A 12,521-nucleotide genomic window follows, 5' to 3' on the forward strand; every position below is an offset into this window, starting at 1 on the left:
AGCCCGACAAAAACTGCCCCTAATTTGAGGCACGAAATCCTGCGGGGTGCATGTCCCCCAAAAGCAGGTCCCTCCCATGCTGCCACCCCCTCTTCTGCAGGTATGGGGATGGCCCATGGCTCCCAGCTCCCCCAAACCAATCACAGGAAGCTCCACAGCTTCTCCAGTCCCTGCCCCAGGAAGTTTGGCCTCACTCCTTTCCCCAGGCTCTGGCTCAGGCCAAAGCATGCAGCACTAACCCTCCTTTGAGACACAGCAGTGCCTGGGCACATGTGGCTGCCCAAGAGCAGAGAGAAAGAGACGGGAGCAGGAACAGTTGTGACTTAATCATTTCCATTCTCTACAAATCCAGTGTACAGCAGAGACGAGCTGTGGTCCAGCTCCTGGCGCTCCCACTGCCGTGGTCCATCATTGGAACCAGGGGCTGTGGGCAGGAATGGTACAGGGATGGGGCCAGCCCACTCCCCTCACCCCTCCTGCTCCATTGGACTTGTGCCTGAGGATGGACAACCCCAGGCAGCTTATCCTAGTGGGCTGGGGGAGAGCTTGGACCTGCCCAGCTCTGGTCAGTGCAAAGCCAGTGAGCAGGCAGGTAGCTGTCTGGGACAGGCAACAGGGGCTGATCCTGCCCCTTCAAAGGTCTGGTGGATGCTAAGCTCCAACCCTGGCAAAGGCTGGAAGAGCTTCTGGCTGAGGCCAGCTTGTCCCCAAGTCACCCATCCCACCTGGACCCGAGCCCATGGGCACAAGGCAAGTGGATAAATCACCCTGTGCAATCCTGCCAGGGAAAAAAACCACCAGGACAGTGTTCATCAAGGCACAGGGAGGGCTGGCAGGAGAGCCCCAGCATCTCCCCAGGGACAGCTCGAGAGGCTGTGGGATGGCAGAGGGACATCCCTGGAGCAGTGCCAGCGGGGGCAATCCCAGAGCCACCGAAGGTGTGAGTGGTTCAACAGCAACAAGGACACTTCTCTCTTGGGCAAAGGGGGCTGGGGGAGCTGCAGCACAGCTGGGCTGGGGAATGGTGACAGTGCTTCAGGGCAAAGGTACAGGAGCCCCCGGGCTGGGGTCAGGGGCTGAAGAGGTTTCCTGAGAGGAGGCGCCTCTTGACCTCTTTCCAGAGCAGGTCCCGCTCGCGGTTCGCCCGCTGCATGAAGCCCCGGTTCTCCTGGGCCCGGCGGGACAGGTAGGGCAGCACCTCGTTCACCGGCCCGTAGGGCACGTACTTGTACACCGGGAAACCAGCCTGCCCTGAGGGAGAGAGGCTGCGGCTCAGGGAATTGCCGAGAGAGAAAAAAAAATATGCGCAAAAAGGAAAAAAAAGGTAAAGAATGAGGGAAAAAAGTGAAAAAAATGGGAAAAGGGAAAAGAAGAGGAAGATACTTGAAATGGGGAAAAAGGGGGCAAGGGGGAAAAGAGGGGGGGAAAGGGGAGGAAGGGACAGGAAAGGGGAGAAAAAAGGGGAGAAGAAGGGGAAAAAGGTCAAAGAAAAAGGGTGAGGATAAAAGGGGTGAAATAAAAACGGGGGAAGGGGGGGAAGAAAAAACAGGGAGGAAAATAAAAAAAGGCGGGAGGAGGAAATAAAGCCACCTGCCCTTGCCTGCCTGCCCTCCCATGCCCTCAAGGCCGTGCAGGAGGCTGTGGCTGGGCACTGGGAGGGGCTCCCAGCAGCGGCGGAGCCGGGTGGGGGAGCAGCGGTGCATCTCTCCCGGCTCAGCACCGGGAGCTTGGGAAAGCGCCAGAGGGAGCGGGCCGAGGTCACCAGGAGCCCTGGGAATGTCGGCAGCCGGGGCTGGGCCAGCTCAAGGAGCGTTCAACCAGAAACATCAAGTTAACACATTTTTCCAGCATGACCGGATGAGGCTGCAGATGGGCGGCCAAGCCCTGCTTCCAAGAGAACTCCAGGACAGAGCAGCATCTGTGCTGGACAACTGCCCAGTTCGCCTCCTGCTGCTCTGCTGGCCTTGGGACTCTGTTCTGGACATTGGTGTGGGCAGGGCAATCAGTCCCTGACCTGGGCTGGGTACCTGGACCCTTGTGTGTCCTGTCCAGGCCCCTGGCAGTGCTGCTCTGCTGCCTGGGCTGGGGACAAGGTCACACAAGGCTGGTGCCATCCTGTTAGCAGAGAGCCCAGGAGTCGGTGTGCACCTCCCATGGAGCCAAGGGACACCCCCAGGCCGAGGAGGTACAGGAGAGGGTTTCTGTCTGCCAGGACCAGTCTCTGCCCCACCCTGAGACCCCAATCTCTGCTCAGACTCCAAAGTGGGAATGTCCCTGCCCAGCCACTATAGGCTCATGGAGCCTCAGGAGAGAGATGTCACTCTTCACTTATATCCTCATCTACATCTTCCCCAAACCCCCACCCAGGGGTCACAACATTCCCCATGGCAAGACACTGTGCTCAGACAGTGCTCTATGACAGGCCTTCCTTCCTTCCTTCCTTCCTAGACCCCCAGAGCAGCTGTTTCAGGGTCTCAGTGGGGCTGGAGTACCTCTGCCAAGCCCCCCACTCCCATCACTCACCCAGGGGGAAGGTGATCTGGTCACACATGCCCAGCAGCTGCCCAAAGCACACCTTCTTGTCCGAGGGATGGATCCCCAGCTCCATCATCCTGCAAAACAAGCCACAGCATAGGGGGAGAGTAGATCCAGCAGAGCTCACCAGGGCAGTGTGTCCCACCAGAAGGCCGGGGATCATCTCCAAGTGGGACAGTGTGGCACTGACCACGTCCCAGATGGATGCTGGGATGTAGAGCTTGAGGGATTTGTTTTTACGACAGCCTCTGAATTAGCGATGGGACCAATTCTGCAGCCACTGGGGCCACTGTGCTGTACCTCAGCTCCAAGCCCCATCTAAAGCCCTGAGCACCACGTGGGAGTGAGGATCCCCCCAGGTGAGCTCAGGGGGACCTGACACACCACAGCACATCTCCCTGCATCTCTGCTGGGCTCCCACATTCCTCGAGCCCCTTGTCCCTGCCTCACCATGCCACATGCCCAGCACCCACCTGCGCAGGGTGAACTTCACAGTGTCCTCATTGTGAGTTGCCACCATCACGCTGGCTTTCCGCCTTTGCTTGATCTCCTCCAGGACATAGTCCAGGCACCTGTAAGGCAAGATGGGCCTCTGGTGAGGCCTCTTCCACTGGGGCAACAGGCAGCAGTGTGGCTGGGGCTGTCCCCTACCTGTGGTACATCTCGTTGGTCTTCTCATAGGTTGGGTTGATGGGATCCTCGTAGCCCATCTGAGCCGCCCTCTCCCTCTCCTGCTCCATGTAGGCACCACGCACCAGCTTAGTGCCAAAGTGCCAGCCCTCCTGGCGGGACAGCTCCACGTCCCCTGTCACGTTGTTGTAAGCCTCCTGTGACCCAGTGGAAGAGATGGCACAAGGTCATTACTCCTGTGCCACCCCTGACTGCCTCAGCAGCTGTGCCATTGCACTGCCATGGCTTCAGGAGATGAGGTCTCCACCCATGTGCTGGAGCAGAGCCTGGGACGCGCTGGCCTCACCCTCAGGTAGCACTGGTAGGTGTTGTAGATGAGGGGCTGGCTCTTGTTGAAGCGGCGCTGCGTCTCCACCGTGAGACGGCTGATGGCCGGCTGGAAGTAGCTCTGCTCCGCGTCTACCATCAGCCTCACGCCCTTCTCCATGGCTCTCTGCGGGGTGAAGGACATGCAGGCTGGGTTCATAGGGCTGCCTGCTCCATGTGTCCCCCTCTGTGACTCCCCCAGCCCCAAGGCCCCCTCACCCTTGCGAGGACATCCATGCGTTGCAGCACCCTCTTCATCTGCAGCTCCTCCTCCTCGCTGAAGCGTGACAGCAGAGGCTCCAGCTGCCCAGTCTGAAACAAGAACAGATTTGTGGCAGCCTGCCTGCACCCAGCTCTGCCCATGGGGGACACAAACATCCCTGGAGGGAACCCATCCCTTGGACTGACTGCTGCCCCACCCCAGTCCCCCAGCCCCCACCAGCCAGCAGGGTGTGACAGGGTGCCCACCCTGCCAGTCTGGTGGTTGCACACTGTGATCACAGCATGGCTGAGCTCTGCAGCCACCAGCACCTACTGGAAAGAGCATGAGACCCTTGCCCTGTTCCCACAAAGCCTCTGTGGGATCGCTCTGGGGGTAGCAAAGGCGGGTACCCACCTTCCTGTTGGGGATGAGCAGAGGCCTGGAGAGCTTGGTGCGGCTGTCGAACAGGCGGTTCCAGTCCAGCAGGTCCACAGTGCTGGGAGCAGAGAGCCAGGTCCTTGCTGGTGTCTTGCAAAGGCAGGGGGCTCTCTATCAGCTCCCACCCCCACCAGCAGGAGGGATACATGACATGTGCCACCTTGTCCTGTCTTGTCACCTCCACCCAAACTTCCCCTATGTTCTATTGCTATGCTGAGCCACAGCAGGCCTTTGGAGCCCTCCCCTTGCTGCTGCCCCAGGGACAGGGACAAAGTCCCCCAGTGTCCCTGTGCTGCAGCACCCCCAGCTCCCAGGCAGCTCACCCGCTCGTGCCCAGGTTCTCGCCTCTGAACCACTGATGGCTCTCTGCCTTGCTTGCAATGCCGAGGTTGGCCAGTGCCTCCTGCCACCAAAAGAAGCATCAGGGGTTTGTCTGCTTGAGGTGTCACAGCTCAGGCTGCTGTATCCATGGCCACCTCCAGCAGCGCATCCCTACAGCACAGCCTCCTCCCACAGGCCTCACCCGCCTCACCTGCAGCTTCTCCACCTGCAGCTTTGTGTCCAGCACTGCCCGCCCGGCCTGGCCCTCCTCTGCAGCCATTTGGTGGAAGAACCTCCGCCACTTCACCAGCACCTCTGAGAAACGCACCTGTGGGGACACGGCTCCAGGTGAGACGCTCAGACTGGAGCCTCCTGTCCTGCCAGGACTTTGCAAGATCACACCCAACTCGAGGCAGATGCTGGCCCCAGAGCAGGGCAGTATAGACCCCACACATCCACCTTTATGTCACCTGTAAAGTCCTAAGCTCTTTGTGTCTCCCCAAAAGTTGAGTCAGGGTCTCCAGGGATCTTGGGCTCTCAGGGGTCAGGCTGTTGGTGCCCACTCCTCACTGCTTTTACTAGAGATGCCACCTGGCACCTGCCCCAGCAGAAGCATCATCTGTGACCCTGGCTCTGCCCCACCACACTCTGCCACAGCTCTGGCACTCACCAGGAACTGGGGTCTGGCCAGCGCTGTCAGTTTGATGGCAGAGAAGCCGTCCTCTGAGCTGCCACCTGGATAGAACCACAAGAACAGCGTCAACCTGACCGTCAGCCCTTGGGCAGGGAGATATGGTGGTGGTGGGACTGAGAGACCCTTGCAGTCCCCAGCACAGTGGGGCTGTCCAGGACACGTGGAGCACTCACTTGAGGCATCAATACAGCGGAGGAAAGTCTCCATGTGCTGGTCACACTTGGCCTCATCTGCGTAGAAATAGGTGTGGGCCCCAGTGACTCCACCATGGTGATCCCCAAATCCCTGATGCACTCGGTATTGCTTCTCCCTTTTTTCTGCTCCTGGGGTGGGAGAGGACGGAGATGGGCCATGCCCCATCAAGCTCCTACAGCCTCCCCAGGAGCTCCCAGTGTGGGCGAAGAGAGAGAGGCTCTGGCTTGGACCTCAGAAGAGCCCCCAGCACTGACATAGGTCCTGCTTGCTCTGTGCCTGAGCAGAGGCCAAGTCTTTGCTGAAGGGCAAGACTGGGCCAGGAATCATGTCGTTCTTCCCCCAGCTCATTTTTTGAGGCCATGGTACCTGGGTCCTTCCCCCACAACACCAGGCCTGCCGTGCCCGGACCTCCAGGCTATCTCCTGTCACTCACCTCCCATCTCCTTCTCGGCTGCAGAGGTGCGGGAGCTAAGAAGAGAAACAGGAAAGATGAGGGCCAGTTCAGCAACTCCCTGCAGCCCTACGCTGATGGACAGGACAGCTCTGAGGCTCCTGTGCTGCCATCCTGCTGCTGGCCCTGCTGCTCCCTTGCCATCCCATCACCGATGGGATCCAGCTGGCAGTTCAGATGCCCAAAACCCACGTGTGGAAGGGAACAGGGCTTCACCATGCATCCAGGGAAGACCTGGGAGCCCTGAGGCAGCACAGTGAGGATGGCCTGTCCCAGGGTTCAGAGCTGCTCTCCAAAAGCCCACACCATGGCAAAGATAAGGTCAGTCTGGTGGGACTGGCATGCTCCATCTCCAACCTGCTCATGGTCCTTGCTGTGGTGACACCAAACCTCAACCCACTGTCTTCCCTCCTTGATGGCACCAGCAGCCAGACCACAAAGCATGGAGCTCCTCCAGACCCTGAGCACACCAAGCTGAGGGTGCCTGCTGCCCCACACTCCTCTGTGCCATTGCTTTAGCCAACAACTCACAAACAACATCTTGTTTTCAACTCCAGCTGACCTCGGATGTCATTTTAAGCCCAAACTCTCTGCCATGGAGATAACAAGGCTCTGACAGCCTGGGGGATGATGGCCAAGTCACGACATCCTTCCTGAGCTTGAGTAGCTAAGCCTTCTTGCTGACACTCTAAACCCAGGTGCAGACCCAGGGTATGATCTGGATAAGGGCCAGGTCCTGGAGGGCAGCCCTGGGTGGCAGCAGAACCATCCCCTGCAGGAGGCCTCTGCCTTGGCATCCCCGTCCCCAAACTGGCTGTGCCCGATGGTGAAGAAGCACAGTTCGAGGGAAGGAGCAAAGCCACCCATCTGGAGCCAGCAGGCTGGCCAAGAGAGCAGAGAGGCACATGGCAGGGTCCCAGGACACGTTCTCCCTGTGACAGGGATTAGGGGCTGCTGGAAGGATAACAACCAGAAACAAGCCATTCCCTCTAGCCCCCTGGAGCCAGGACCAGCCCCACACCACTCAAAGTGCCACAAAGCCCGGCATGAGCCAGGGCAGGAGCAGCTGGAGCTCATAGGAAGCAGAAGGCGCCATATCTAGCAAGCTCTGCTCCCTGATTTGACTCACCTGAGGGCAGGGAAAGCAGCTTTCTGCCCCTGAGTACAGAGGGTGGAGGAAAGGAAGGAGGAAAGATCAGACACTCAGCAATGGGATTTGTCAGCAAAGCCCTTGGTAGGTGGAAGCTCCCTTTGGAGCTGGTGGCATGGCATAGGGGACAGCTTCAGCTGAATACTGCTGTGACATGAGGGCACACATGGGTCCTGTGGACAGGGGACAGCTCTGAGCACACCTTGGGCACCACATCCAAGGTACTGGGGACAAGTGGCTGGAGTGAAGGCACACAGCTCAAATAGCAAACAGCGCCCTTGGAGTTAGAGTGTTTTATGTTCCTGAAGATAAACACACCCTTCCCAGCAGCATTTCTGCTGCATGACTGCACCAGCTGTTCCTTCATCCTCTAGGGGGGCATTCAAAGCAGTGCCACGATGCTCGCTTTGTTCTTCTGCATCAAGCAAAATAAAGAAAGATGCTTCCAGCTGAAGAAATAACTTTGTCCTGGATATCAGCTGCTCACTTTGCAATATTAATCTTGGCCAGGAAAGCCATTCCCTCACCCACCAAGTGCCTCTGAACCCAGTTTATACCTGACCATCCCTTCTACAAACCCACAACAAGTCTCCCAGAGCAGGTCCCATCTCCAGGCACTGTCTAGATGCTCCTGGCAGGCTGTATCCAGACAGGAACAGCCTCAAGGTTGAGTTCGGGGCCTGGGAGCTCAGACTTGCCTAAAGCAGGTTGTGAGGACTTGCTGGATGGCTGGGAAGGGTAATCCAGCTGACACAGCAGATGGGGCTTTCAGGAAGTTTTGGATCAGGTTAAGTAAACCAGCTCAGGAGCAGCACAAAGGTCCCGCTGTTGGAAATAATCCCTTTGGCCCTGCAGGTTACCCGGAGGGTGCCTGCAGCACAGCATGTTTGCTTTGCTCATCAACAAATGGGTCTGGCAAAGGGGATGAGGGATCAGGGAGAAGCTGTCCTTGAATTACTACATCCAAGGAAAAGACTCATGGTTACATAAAGTCCATTTTGGAGCTGTGGGTGGTACCTAAAATCCCACAGGTAGGAATAAAGCAAAGCTCTTGGCAGAATAGACCTTCAACCTGCCCCATGCAGGAGTTGTCAGCACACAGCAGACCAGGACCACCAAAGGCCTTGGAGAGCTTGAAGCTAAATAGAAGCTGCCCCATGATCCCAGGGAATATGCTGACAAAGCACACGGCAGGGGTGGCAGCTGGGAATGAGCGCTGGGAACAGGAGGAGAAGGGGAGGCAGCAGCTCTGGGAGCAGCATTGCCCAGGTTGGGGACAGTGATCCCACACTGGGGCAGGTGTCAGATATCCACACAAGGAATTTCTAGAACTCAAGTCCACACTCTGCATGGCAGAGCCTGAAGAGCATCTGACAATGCTAGGGGCAGGATTGTCCCTCCCCTGTGTCAGCACAACCCCAACCCACGTGCAGTCTTGGGATGCCCGTGTGCCAGCAATGGCCCCAGGGCTGCCAGGAGGCTACAGCCACCTTCACTATGGGGAGGGCTCGCCGCTTCATCCCACAGGTACCAGAAGCCCCTGCCCAGGGCTGCCTCTCCACCCCCCAACCCAGGGCTGCAGCCATGCTGAAGCTCCCAGACCTCTGCTGCCTGGAGAACACTTATTTTCCAGCTGTGTCACCAGGACCTGGCAGCAGCCTTCAGCACGTGGCTGAGGCCTCCTGGGACAAGCTGGCAGAGTCCTGGATGCCAGCCTGAGCAGGGCAGGCAGGGGCATGCAGCAGGCAGGATAAGCCGGTTCTTGCCCACGTGTCATTGCTGTTCCCAGCCAGAAGGGCTGTGGAAGAGGTGCCACAGCCCATTCCTGGGGGGAAAGGGCATTTCCCTGCCATTATGTCGGGCTTGCTCCAGAAGAACAACAGGACATGGCACCAAGAGGCCAAAACACCCACTGATTGCTGTGGTTGGTAACTCTGCTTCCTGGCTGGCAGCAGCACAATCCCAAAGCATTCACCAAGGGGAAGGACACAGCTCCAGGGTCCAGCAGCCATGAACACAGGACTGCCCACCCCTCTCAACCACGTGCAGCCCAACTCAGCATCAGCCCTGGCAGAAGCACTGAGAATTTGGGATTTTACCCCAAAGAGAGCCAGGGAGGAGCCAGAGTGATGGCTGGCAAGGGACACCATTCAACGTGACCCATCCAATCCCATCCTGGGCTTGGTCCCTGTTCAGAGAATTACAGAACATCCTGAGGTGGAAGGGACGAATGAGGACATCAAGTTCCACTCCTAGCTCTGCAGAGGACAACAATCCTACCCCGTGCCTGCTTGTCCCAACAGTCCTCGAGTGGCAGCCTTGGGACCATGACCACTCCCTGGAGATCCTGTTCAGTGCCCGACCATCCTCTGGGTGATGACCCTTTTCCTGATATCCAGGAAAATCCCACTGGGTCTTGGGCAGGGATGCCTTGGGAAGTCTCTTGAATGTGAATGGCCCACACAACTCACCTAGCCAGGAGTACCACACGTGCAAACCCCAAATCTGCAGCAGGGTGGAGCAGCACAGCCCAGCCAGCTCACAAACCACCGGCACCCATCAGCAGGAGGGATAGAGCTGCAGGCAGAGCCTGTCTGAAAGTCTTCTGTGGTGTCCTACAGGAAAGCCCTTGCCTGAGGCACAGCCAGGCGTGGAGGGCAGCAGTGACAGCCTGGCAGCACCAGTGCTGCAGGCCCAGCCGCACGGGAATGCTGAACACTGCCCGGACCACGGCTGCGTGTCCAGGGGAGAAACACCTAACCTTCAAAAACAGCCACACACTTTCAAAACAGCCACCCTCCTGCCTGGCAGCAGCAGGGTGTTCTGAAGCTTTTCTAGAAAAAACCCAAAGTTTCCAGCCCGCTCTGGGAGGCTGCAGCCCTGCCTCCCCCGGCACAGCTCTTGTGCCCGCACTGCCCTCAGCAGTGTCTGCTCCCATCAGGGACCCACAGACCCTTCACTCCTGGGGAGGAATGGCAGCGGCAGCAGCGGCAGCGAGGGGCAGCGGCACCCGCCACGGCACGTGGGGATCCCCGATAAGCAGTTCCCGGGTGTGGAGCAGAGATAAGGCGCCCAGCGGCAGCACCTGTCCGACTCACATCCTGCTCGCAAACCATCCGAAAAAGCCGTTCCCGCTGTGTTTTTGACACCACGTGACAAGCATATGACAGCCGCACGGTGTCCCCAGCTGCCAGCAGCGACTGCCCCGGGGGACGGCGCATCCTCAGCCAGTGTCCTCCGGAAGGGCCACCCTTGTTGTGGGTGGGGGGACACCGCCCACCCCGTGACCGTGGGGTGCCGGCCAGCGGCCCATCGATCCGGAGAGCGCAGCTGACCGGAACTGGAGCCCGAATAATGGAAAGTTACCGGCAGCTTTGGGCTGGTGCCAGCTCTTGGCAAAGGGCGGGAGGCAGTGAAGGCTGCCTGGGACCGGGGGACAGTGCGGGAAGGGGGGCACCACCCCAGCTTGAGAGGGATGGAAATGGTGGAGGGTGGAAATCGTGAAATCATGGAATTGTTAAGATTGCAAAAGAGCTCCAAGATCATTGCGTCCACCAAAATGTGTGAGGCAACATTTGTATGGTGAGGAATGGCGGGGGCAGGAATGGGGGAGAGCATCCCGATGGGGGGCAGGGGGAAGGGGGACTTCAGGCGTGACAGCAACGCTGCGTGTTGTCTGTCTGTGTGCAGAGGGGTGTGGGGTGGACACAGCGCCCAGGGGGTTAGGGAAAATAGGACGTGGCTGGCAGAGGGAAGATGGAATAGGAGGGGGTGGGGAGGGGGTGTTAGCATCCCATAGGAAATGGAAAATAGAGGTGGGAACCCCCTCAGGGTGTGCAGGAGGGTTCGCGGTGTACAGCACCGCCGTGGCCGGGTGCGCTCCGGTGTGTGGAAGGGAATAGATGGGGACAGAGGGGGTGGAGCAGACGGGGGGGCAGCACCCAGTATGTGCGGAGGGGCGGGGGAAGCGATACAGCCCAGGGCGGGCTCAGCACCCCAGTGTGCAGGACACAGCCCCCGCCGTGTGCGGGTTACTGCCATGCCCGTGCTCTGGGCACTGCCATCCCTGCCTGTGTGCATCTGGCACTCCCCCGCGTTCTGGGCACTGCTCCCTGTGTGCCCGGGCATCCCCCCGCTTTGGGACGTCCCTGTGTGCGGGGCCTTGCCCCCGCGTTCTGGGCACTGCCGTCCCTGTGCGAGGGCCCTGCCCCCGCGTTCTGGGCACTGCCGTCCCTGTGCGGGGCCTTGCCCCCCCGTTCTCACCGTCCTGTGTGCGGGGCCCCCGTTCTGGTTGGGGGTGCCCGGGGCGAGGGCCCGCCCGGCTGGGGCACGCGGCCGTGACGCACGGCTCCGCAGCCAATGGGAGCGGGGGGCTGGGCAGGCGCAGCCAATGGCAGCGCGGTCAGGGCCCGCCCCAGCCCCACCCCAGCCCCGCACTCACCGCCCGTCGCCCAGGTCCTCCTCCACGCTGTAATCCAGCACGGCGCCCACGCCGAAGGCCTGGTTCCGCCGGAGCAGCGGCTTGATGGCCTCCTGGTCCTCCCCGGCCACGAACTGCCCGTAGAACGTCATCTTCATCAGCCTCTCGAACAGCGTCTGCCCCAGCACTCGCTGGCACAACTCCAGCAGCTGCGGGACAGCGGCGGCTCAGCACCCGCCCCGCATGGGCACTCACGTCGGAAAAGTCCCCACAACCCAGGACTGGCATTCCCCAAAACGGGCACCCTCTGGCCCGGTTCCGAGAGCTCTCCAACACCCGCACATTCAGACCAAGGGTCCCCCCGGAAGGGGAATGACACGTCCCGAAATGGGCACCCCTAGGGTGAGAGCCCCCCAGCCCAGGACCGGCATCCCCCGGAGTGAGAATATCCCTGGCACGCACCAACATCCTGCAAAACAGGCACTCTCCCGGAGCGAAAGATCCCCCCCATTTGGAGCCACCCCTGGAGAACCCCCATCCCGCACAGACACGTCCGGAAGGGGCACTGCCCATCCTGGGACTCTCAGTCCCAAAATGGAGCTTCCTGGAGCAAGAACCCCCTCCAGAAGGAGGTTGACACTCCCCGGAGCGGGCGCCCCTGAGCGAGAGCCCAGCCGGTGCAGAGCCGGTGACAAACCCCGTCCCGGAGCAGCCCCCCCAAGCCAAACCCCTTCCTCCACCCACCTGCCGGTTGTGCTGCACCAGCGGCTCCACGGCGCACAGCCCCAGCACCAGCAGCCCCCGCAGCAGCTCCGCGTTGCTCTTGCTGCGGAACGCCTCGCGCGGGTCCCCGAAATCCACGGCGGGAGGCGGCGGGCCCCGCTCCGCGCCCCGCGGGGGAGGGGGCGGCCCCGGCCGGGGTCCCGCGCCCGCCGCCGCCGGGGACAACCCGCGGGGGCGGCGGCGGCGGGCGCGGAGCGAGGGCGGCTCGGGGATCGCACCGGCGAACGGCGGCGCGGGCGCCCGCGCGGCGCTCGGGAGAGCCATGGGCACGGCGGGGCCGCCGCCCGCCGCCGCCTTAAGTACGGCCCGCCCGGGACCGCCCCCGGGCCCCCAGCA

General features: G+C 60.4%; 1 protein-coding gene across 2 annotated transcripts; it reads right to left on the reverse strand.

Annotated features, from left to right (window-relative positions):
• Window positions 1-323: 323 nt before the first annotated feature.
• LOC115909469 (proline dehydrogenase 1, mitochondrial-like) lies at window positions 324-12,315 on the reverse strand. Of its 2 annotated transcripts, XM_030958832.1 has the most exons (14): window positions 12,147-12,315; window positions 11,424-11,611; window positions 5,815-5,849; window positions 5,360-5,509; window positions 5,163-5,227; window positions 4,704-4,820; window positions 4,495-4,574; window positions 4,148-4,229; window positions 3,751-3,843; window positions 3,512-3,658; window positions 3,187-3,362; window positions 3,009-3,107; window positions 2,524-2,612; window positions 324-1,251 (listed from the first exon to the last, which is right to left on the reverse strand). In XM_030958832.1, exons 2-14 carry the CDS (start codon window positions 11,558-11,560, stop codon window positions 1,070-1,072), a joined length of 1,452 nt encoding a protein of 483 aa, XP_030814692.1. In that variant the 5' UTR covers window positions 11,561-11,611; window positions 12,147-12,315; the 3' UTR covers window positions 324-1,069. The 2 variants fall into 2 exon arrangements, with proteins under 2 accessions (XP_030814692.1, XP_030814691.1); XM_030958831.1 differs by lacking the exons at window positions 5,163-5,227; window positions 5,360-5,509; window positions 5,815-5,849; window positions 11,424-11,611; window positions 12,147-12,315 and having other exon boundaries at window positions 4,148-4,261; window positions 4,704-5,056.
• Between the last annotated feature and the right edge of the window lie 206 nt (window positions 12,316-12,521).

The sequence above is a fragment of the Camarhynchus parvulus genome, chromosome 15, assembly GCF_901933205.1.
Source record: "Camarhynchus parvulus chromosome 15, STF_HiC, whole genome shotgun sequence".
In the NCBI taxonomy this organism is placed as follows: domain Eukaryota; kingdom Metazoa; phylum Chordata; class Aves; order Passeriformes; family Thraupidae; genus Camarhynchus; species Camarhynchus parvulus.

Bases quoted from the DNA above. Each gene is read 5' to 3' on its own strand.
- LOC115909469 (XM_030958832.1), bottom strand. From the start codon at position 11,560: ATGAAGATGACGTTCTACGGGCAGTTCGTGGCCGGGGAGGACCAGGAG. The intron at 3,659-3,750 runs GTGAGGGGGCCT...TTCACCCCGCAG, and splicing joins GCATGGATGTCCTCGCAAGG to AGAGCCATGGAGAAGGGCGT. The intron at 3,108-3,186 runs GTAGGGGACAGC...CTTGCCTTACAG, and splicing joins ACCAACGAGATGTACCACAG to GTGCCTGGACTATGTCCTGG.